Here is a 9,440-nt window from a genome sequence, read left to right on the forward strand (position 1 = left end):
TGGAGATCTGGATATCATTTGTAAATGAGGCACTGGGTAACTTATAGCTTGCAACAATCTAGACAGAGTCTAAAAAAAAAAGTATTTTACGGTTGAAATCTCATATATTCCTGAAGTGACACTGGGATAATTGTTGATAAAATTATTAGATACCTAAATAGTTCTATTCATTTCAGTGAACATTTGTAAGCTAATATAAACTGAATGAGCACTTACAAAATTAAGTCTTGCACAGAATACAAATGTTACTGTGCTTGATTTCACCTCCTTCTACCCTGGATATGTATGTAGTACAATCTATTTCACCAGACAATCCTGTCGAGGCTTATTGCTCACATACCCCTCACTTTTCTACCAAATGTTTTGCAATGTCTATACCCTGAGTGAGGGGGAGCCAGCTGGATCAGATGATGAAAAGTAGCCATCTTTGGAAGACAAGACACAACTATGTTCAAATGGAAGAAACCTAGCTCCCTTTGCAATGAGAAGTATGAATTCAAACAGCAAATCAGGAATACACATATAATAACAAAGCTGAAAAACCATTGACCATGAAATTCTAAACTGCCGGTATCCATCACTGCGATCATGGTTTCAACACAGAAAAAAAAATGTATTTATTACTAAAAGATGATTATCGTGCCCTTCACAAAAGCATCAGAGCTGGTTACAAATATAGAATAACAGAAAAGTAAATAAAATCTTATAACATAAGAATAAGCTCCTCTTGATTTTGCTCTGAAGAAGACATGCCTACCAATTGTGTTTCACATCTACCAGTCAGCTACACATCTTTGTCACTCATTACACTATTGAATTGCGAGCTTACCGTGATTTATTTTTCTACTTTCAGAAGGCATATGAGATCACCATGTCAGTCTGTGTTTGTTCATGTGTCTTCCTCCCCAATAACCTTTGTAGTCAGTGTCCTATCCAAATTTGAAAGCATGTCAAGGAGTCCATGAGGATCCTGATAGGGGTATTTTTTTCAGATCCATTATGTATGTGGACACCTGTGCATGTGCCAGAAATTAGGCTTTGTTAGATATACATAGAACTTCTTGTCATGCTCTTTCAACAGCCTTGCAATCAGGTTCAGTTCTCCTGTGACTTTATTGATGGACAAGAGTATATGACTATGACAGTTACAACCACCTAATGTGTTTTAATAGCTTGCATGGCCAAGCAGACACCATCATCATAAGACATGCCAATTGAAGTCTAGAAATTGATGGTACTTAAAGGCCGCAAGGCCTATCTAGTCAGCTAACTTTTTTTTACCTACCATAATACTATTTAATTTTCACTTTTGAAATTACTTTTCCAGTTAAGAATCTTCTGAACTGATACATCACCTGCTTTTTAAAATTCTGATACAATTTTTGCACCTGACCTGCCACTAAAGGGAGGCTGTTCCATGCATCCACTGCCCTTTATGTGAAGAAGTGCATCCCCAGGTCACCTCTGAACCCGTTGCCCTCCAGGCTCAAACTGCGTTCTAGATCAGTGGGTCCCAAGCCTGTCCTGGGTAACCTCCAGCATGTCAGGTTGTCAGGATATCTGCAATGAATATGCATAAGATAAATGTGTGTGCAATGGAGAAAGCGTCTGCAAATCTATTTTATGCATATTCATTGCAGATATCCTGAAAACCCAATTGGCAGGGAGTCCCCAGAACCACTGTTCTAGAATCTTTTTCCCAAAAAAAATGTTTTTGCATCTTGTACTTTAAAGCATGAAGGAGTTAGATTCAATCGTATCCTTTCTCTCCCTTTTCTCAAGAGTACATATTTAAGTACTTGGGTCTTACCTCATAGGTCAACAAATTCTTTGTAAGAATGGCACAGATGCCTTGAATTTTCTTTTAAATAAAACCTTCACAACTTATTTGCTCTATTCTATATTGCAAGGGTAGAAAATTCCAGTTCCTGAGAGCCACAAACAGGCCAGGTTTTTAGGATATCCACAATGAATATGCATGAAATTGGTTTGCATACAGTGGAGGCAGTGCATGCAAATCTATCTCATGCATATTCATTGTGGCGGTCATGAGGACCAGAGCTGGCCGCCCCTGCTATAGTCTGCCACAAAGACTTGAGTCAAACGTTTCAAGTCCTGAACTGACAAATTGATGATTAAAGTTTTTACAGTGTTGACATGATAGGCAATGTAAACGTTCAAAATGAAGACATCTTCTTATTTCTCCAAGTGAGCTACATATTATCACTTGTCACTAAGGTTTTTCTCCTGGTTCTATGGGGAAACTGTGTAATGAATTAGGTCCCAATGAGCCTATGCACTTGGCTAAGTTATGCTAAATAGCCTGGAACAGAGCAGCACCTAATCAGCTATCAGCTTCTGTGGATACTATCCCCAAGATCAAACAAAAAACCCTTACATGGTAGCTCCTAATTGTAATAGAGTTCTTATAGGACTTGTGACTGTTCTGAGGATGGGTACCAGTGTCAAAAGGTCATTAGGAATACGAACTAGAAATGAATTTGAGCTGTAGCTTTCACGTTTTATTGTGAATATGTAGTAACTGATTAAATAAAATCATTTGCCCCATAAACTGCTATGTCAGCATCCTTGTGGGACTGCCAATTCAGCTCTTTGCATGTGGAATGTTTTGTTGGAACACTTATCTCACTTAAGATTATTAACCTTTGTTTGACATTTAGATGGGAAGAATCCCAGCAACCAAAGACCGATGAAAGGATCATCCTGAAATGCATATGTGCAAGTTTTTTGTTTTTTTTCAGTCTATCAACAGCTGCGTTTCTAGCACTGTTTGTGCGTGTCCGAGTGTGATGTTATAAAATATAAAAATGGTGTATTGACAGCATAAGGAAAATATTTGAATAGTTGTCTGGAGTTGCCATTATTGGCTTTAATTATGACCTAGTGCCTCTAGGGTATGGAATCAGCCAGAAAGCTGCACTTACGAGCCAAAATATTCATTATTATTCCCTTCTTTGCCATTGTTCTTGTTTCTGGCACACAAATTAAGTTCTTAAATATAGTCATGAAATTATACAGATTTTTTAAGCATGCAAGTAAATGACATCTCTTTTACATAGATCATTTCAGCAGGAGCTATGGGTATCTTGAGAAATTAAAAATATTCCCTGATCCGCCTCCTTATAAACCACAAGAAGAATATTGTTTCAGCCACCCATCTGGCATGGCTGCTGTTGTTGTTGCTCCTGAGGGAGATCTAGGATTTTATATATATATATGTATATATATATTTTTTTTTTAATTTGTACTTGCATTGTACAAGCTGAGGGTGATGCTGAAGGCTATACATGCAGGATGAAGGTGCAAGGTGTCAGTACCTCAACTTAATGTGTGGTCTCCAGAATTCACAGGATAAAGTCTAGTTTAAGGAGACTGCCCATGAAGGTCTTTGATGTTCTACCTTTTTTTTTAAAAGGTGGATTGCATAATTTTATAATTGTGTGCTTTGCAGTAACTTCTGTGTTGTACCAGTGACATGCAGACTTGACCCTAAATTTTCAAAGCCAGCTTATGCGCACACATTCACTTTGAAAACTCACCTGCAAGTAGCCTTAAATGCACAAACGATAGCTTGCAGAAAATCCCACCTGCTCATCACAGAGCGTAACTTGTGTGGGTAAACTTAGACACCTACGTTTGAAAATCAAAACCTGTGTGGGTAAGTCTCTACCTTGTGGGATGTGCGCAAATGGCTGGGAAAATCAGAAGAACATACGAAGTGCCATGCTGGGTCAGGCCAATGATCCCTGGAGCCCAGCATCCTGTCCCTGACAGTGGCCTGTCCTGGCCACTGGGAAGTACCTGGCAGATGCCAATGGGGAGATCCATTCCCTTCATGCCCATCCAATGGCGATCACCAGGACTACCTGGCTAATAATTGTTCATGGACCTGTCCTCCAGAAAACTGTCCAAACCTACTATTTACAAAGTATCTAGTTAATGAAATAAGAGTTCCCATGCATCAGGAGAACATATCAGTGCAATTAAATATAGCATAATAGCTATATCAATTATTATTTATTTAAAAAAATTAACTATACAAAATGCTTTGGTTATTTATATCAGACAGACTAATTTAATATCACTGTAGTATTCTTTAGCATTGTCATTGATTCAGGGGGGAGTAAATAAACGTACCCACAGTCTTCTCCGGAAGGACTGTAAATGTTGGAACAAGCTTTAGCCCCATCTGAATACAGAGACGTTTTATTTTCTTCTTCTATCTCTTAAGATGCTGATGTAAATATAAAATAAAGTTCTTATTTTCCATTAGTAATGAAGTCAGTTGTGGTTTTTTGGCACAAGAGAACAAGTTTTATAACACCAAAAGAATTTAGCCCGTGTACTGGTTAATTAAAGCAATAATAAGTGCGAGCACTAGGGGGCGTAGAAACCTCAGCTGTATTTTTTGTGCTCTGTGGTTTGGATGTTTTTTTCAGTGAGAAAAAAAAATCAGATTTAACGGCAAAGTCCGACCGCATTGATCCGGTTGGCGTCTAACTTTAACCTAAACCGTGGCCCAGGAAATCCTTCACATAAACAGCCTTGGAAACTGACATTATTTGGGAGGGGGGAGGGGGAAGTGCAGCCAATAAATCTTTTGCTTTCTTGTGTAATGCTGAAGGCTGCAGTTGTTTCTTTGATTAATTGTAGGGTAAAGTAAGCTTGCCTGGTAAGTCCAACTTTTGACACTTTGCAGCCTGTTTATAGCATGTGGAAAATTCCTTTGCAATTTTCCAAAATAGGTTGCTTGATGTGATGATCTCAGTGAATTGGTAAGGAGCTCGCTTTGGGTTTTGTTTTTTTTTTCTCTATTTGCAGTATGGGAGCTTTTTCTTGGCTTGTTTGTATTTTCAGTGCGGATGCTGACAAATTACCTGAATTGTATTTACCTTTGTGCCGCCCTGCTAGGACAAATGACGTCAGGTCAGCATGGATTGCAAACATGGATGAAAAATGAGTCACTTAAATTGTGCCAAAAATAGCAAATTGCAAGTAATCATCGATTTTTATTATGTCCCGTTACCCATTTGAACAAAATAGATAATACATACATTTTCTTTCACACATCTGGAATGTAAAAAAGAGAGAGAGAGATGGATAGATACCCCTTTTGAGACAGGCGGCATCCACAACATTAAAATAGGATACAAAGCTAAAATGCCCTTATACACCACGTACAAAAATAATTCTGATTTCAAAAGTATAGTTACAGGAGACGAGAAACAAAACAGAATTTAAATATTGTTATTTACCTCATTATATACACATACCATGGTAAAACATATAGATTGCACTTTGCTTTTAGGAGATTTACATTCAAGTATAAGACAATCCTTAATGGACCAGCTAGAGAGTCTGTCGGATCCCTTGTGCAGGTAATCCAGAGGAGTCCGCCCCTAACTCAGTCCACGCTCAACCAACCAGGACTGGTGAAGCGATTGGAGTCCCCCGAAATCCTGCACCAAGCTTCAGCTTTTCATTAATCAGCTTCAAAAGCACTGGGTTCTCGCTGGCCGATGGCGGATCCGTCCATAGCCCCGATCTGGCTCCCGTGGCCAGTTTCGGTGAGTAGTTCACAGTTCCCGCAGACCCTGATGTACGGACAGAGAGAGGGGGGTGGTGGGGGGGGGGGGGATGTGCTGCTAGCCCAGAGGCCAGCAGTAGCTCCTTCTAGTCGTTAGGATCCCGACCCAATCAAGTCCTTGGCCCACCGCCACCATGGGAAGCGTGCAATAGCCTGCAGTGCCCTGGAGCCAGGAGAGCAGCACCCCTCCCCGGAAGCTCCCCACACAAATCGGGCTGGATGCCAGCTACCGGCTGGGGAGGGGGTGTAGAGGCGTCCCCCTCGTCTCGGAGGGTTTCCCCCCACACAATCCTCCCTGGCTCCAGCTCTTAAGTCAGGGCTTCCCAAACTGAGGGTTGGGACCCCAAATGGGGTCAGAGAACATTTAGCTGGGGGGGGGGGGTGTCACGAAGGGCAGCACTCTTCAGGCACCAGCATTAGTCGTAAAAGTCGGCATGGGGTGTCCTGTGGTGGCCCTGCCCTTGCAGGGCTTTCTGTGGTTATAGGAAGCCCTGTACGAGGAGAGATCAGGACCACTGCAGGGTCTATGAACTTGTACTAATGCACAGGCCCGATGCCAACTTTCATTACTAATACGCTGCCGCGTTCAGATTTCAGTCAGGGTAGGGAGTGTACTGAGTGTGCACAGGGAGACTGCCACTGCTTCTCTCTCCACACCCACTACTGAACCTACCCAAGAGATAAAGGTTGCTCCTGTCAGCAGCCTGGCCCCTCTTCCCACCACTTGTCATCCACTTTTGGCCCAGGATCTAAAGAAAAATGATGCTGCTGACCATAACCAAAAGTGGGGCTGTTTTAAGGGAGGGGGTTGGAGGGTTGGAGCAGCTGGGGAGACATTAGGTGTGGAGAATGAGCAGGGGCAATGATAGAAGATCAACTGGAGTATTTAAGAGAGTAGTTGAGGGTGTCACAAACTAGGGAAAGTGAGCCCCTGTCTACTACCAAGATGTCACAATCTGACCTGTGCAGCACGGGTCAGGCCTCGACAAAATGGTAGCAGTCACCCCCACAGGCAAGACCCAAGGAATCAGTCTTCACCTATACCAAACCCTCCTCTGCCAGTTCAGCCCTTGGATTGTGAGGGCTATCAGAACTTAGGCTAGAGGGTGTACCAGGCAATGGGCCAGAAAGGTAGCCGAAAGCAGCGTCGATGTCCAGGCAGAGGTCAAGCCAGGTCAGTAACAGAAGAATACTCCGAGGAAAGGCTGAGAGGAGGGGTAAAGCAAGGCGAAGCATGGCAGGAACAGCACAAGGCAAGACGGAGCAAGAGACAGGACCACGCCAAGGCTGGACGGAGACAGGACCACGCCAAGGCACCACACACTGCAGGCAAGAGCATAACAGGAGACGAGGCGCTGGCTGAAAGCAGAGGACGTGCTTATAGAGCTAGACGACATGTGATGTTATCAGCCAGCACCCCACAAAATGCCAGCAGCAGAGCTTATAAAAGAGGGCTCCTGGCTCGTGCTGCTAAAAGGAATAGGACGCCATGCCAGAGGCAAGGGGAGTTACAGGGTGAAAGGGAATCAATGGTGAGGAATATGAGAGCAGAGACTGGAAGATGAGAGAGGGGGGATGAGAGAGGATCAGCTGGGAGATATAAAAAGGGGTGAGACAGGATGAGCTAGGAGATGGAAGAGGTGCAAGTTTTGAGAGAAAGGACTGACTGGAGAGGGAGAGTGGAGTGATTGAAAACTAGCAGGGGTGCAGTTCAACAATGTCCTCTGGAGTCGTGTGAATTTTCAAGTGCTAAGATAGAGTCACATTTGGCTAAAGGTTTGGGAAGCCCTGGCTTACGTCCTCAGGAAGGCGGGGACAGGCTGTGCCCTGGGGCTGGGGGCCACGGCGTTCCTCCGTTGCCGCTCCTGTCTCTTCACCGCTGTCCAGCTGCCGCCGGGGAGCCACAGCGGCCTCAGCTTGCCCCTGGTAACTCGAAAGAGGAGCCTGCGTGCCGGCAGCGAGCGCCGTCTCCTGCCGTAGCCCTTCGAGCCCATCTTCTTGGCCGGGGCTGTGGAGTCCTTGTCCTTGTCGTTGTACTGGTGGAGCTGGTGGGCGAGATTCTGCAGCGTGCACGTCCCGAGCCTGCAGCCCACTTTCACCACGTTTTCGGGGCTGGGAGGCTGCCTTCTTACCCGCAGGTGAGCACCGGGGCTGCTGCAAGAGAAGGAGGCGAGAGACATTAGCAGGCAAGAAACACCAGGTGGCTCATTTTACTGGATCTTCTAAAACTACCTTTCCCCCCCCCCCCCCCCCCCCCACTTCTGCCTCACTGCACTTCATTCTCCCTCAACATATTTATAATGCAAGCCATGCAACCCTTGCACCACCTCCTCTCCCCCCTGCATCGTGAAATCCCTCCAGTGCTGCTGAATGCTTTCCATGTCTCAAACATCTGCAGGCTCCGTCTACTTTAATTCTAAAATTACCTGGAACGGGGACTCAATGGATCCTTGGCGTCTTCTATGCTGACGAAAGAGGATCTCGCACTTGCATGGACTCCGGCGTTAGCTTTGCTCGGCGTCCTTACTTCTCGCCTTACTCTGCCCAGCGCCCTGGCACTCCACCTGAAAACACGCAAAAAGTGGCACTTTCAACACAGGCGCTTCACACACTTTAGCCGCGCACATCAAAACGCAGGAGAGGGGAAAAACCCGCACAGGCTAGGGATCGTACTAGACTACCACAACGCACGATTCTAACGCGCGCGCGCGCTGGTATTTATTAACGCGCCGGCAGAGGAGGATTCCTACTCACTTTTTTGTCTTCAGTTCTGAAGCCAAGTCCAGTCTCACAGCATTGGCTCCCAGGAAGGTCACAGAGCTGAGATAAAGCAGAGTTACTGGAACCAGTTTCATGTCGGCAGTGATCCTAGTGGAGAAAGGCAGGAGAAAATAAGGAGACGCTTTGGCAGGGAAGACTTTGCTCCGCACTCCCGAAGCCCAAGAACCGCAACACAGTCTCTGCGCTCTCTTCCTCATATTTACTCAGCAATTTCTAACAGATCAGGTTAAAAAAAAACCAAACACTACTCTCGAGTTCACGTGTCATCTGTTTGCTAACTGAAACAGTCCAGGGCTACAGCAGTGCCAAATCTCTGACTCAAATGGGAAGAGAGGACTTAACTATTTTATGACAATATATTCCGTGTCATGTTTACCTGCACTAGAAATCTGAAATACATAGGGGTATCTACATATTTGTCATTGCTTTGAGATTTTAGTGATTTTATGCTGCATGGAAGAGTTACTCTCTTTTAATTTACATACTGTATAATTAGTAGCATGTGCTATTAAAGTCAAGCAAAAGCGCAAGCACTATCAATTAATTGAAAGTCACAAAAATTCCTTCCAACTTTTTTTTTTTATGGCAAGTTTACTCCCGCCTAATTGTGCAAAAAAAAAAACAAAAAAACCATACCTGAAAATGCCGATAATCCACAGAGACAAAGATCCTTCTAAATGATCAATCCCGCGATCACAAATAGTCCAACAAGTGCTAGCGCGCGTCCGACAGAGCGCGGAAAAAAAAATAACTCCCTCCTGGAGCCCTGGAAAAAAAAAACCACCACTGGGTGTGCGGAGTCGCGGTGCAGCCTTTTATGGAACAGCCCGGCGGAGGGGGCGGGGCTTGCGCTGCGTGCCACTCGCGCGCTCCTGGCGAGCCCTCTTTCTGCTGGCTTGCACCTCCTGCCCGAGGACCCCCCAAAGACATTTTTACACGGTTAGTCACCTTAAGGGCTACTCGTCAAGTCTGGTCAACAAGCCCACAAACCAGCACCTTAAACAACAGTGCAGAAAAAGGAGGTGGAGGTCTGAAAATACTCGCTTAGACT

The 9,440-nt window shown here is 44.5% G+C and overlaps 1 protein-coding gene across 1 annotated transcript; it reads right to left on the reverse strand.

Annotated features, from left to right (window-relative positions):
- Window positions 1-5,017: 5,017 nt before the first annotated feature.
- On the reverse strand, window positions 5,018-9,163 carry ADM (adrenomedullin). The gene is made up of 4 exons (XM_029582944.1): window positions 9,026-9,163; window positions 8,363-8,476; window positions 8,035-8,172; window positions 5,018-7,762 (listed from the first exon to the last, which is right to left on the reverse strand). Exons 2-4 carry the CDS (start codon window positions 8,461-8,463, stop codon window positions 7,402-7,404), a joined length of 600 nt encoding a protein of 199 aa, XP_029438804.1. The 5' UTR covers window positions 8,464-8,476; window positions 9,026-9,163; the 3' UTR covers window positions 5,018-7,401.
- Window positions 9,164-9,440: the final 277 nt, after the last annotated feature.

Source organism: Rhinatrema bivittatum, chromosome 17 (assembly GCF_901001135.1).
Source record: "Rhinatrema bivittatum chromosome 17, aRhiBiv1.1, whole genome shotgun sequence".
Classification (NCBI taxonomy): domain Eukaryota; kingdom Metazoa; phylum Chordata; class Amphibia; order Gymnophiona; family Rhinatrematidae; genus Rhinatrema; species Rhinatrema bivittatum.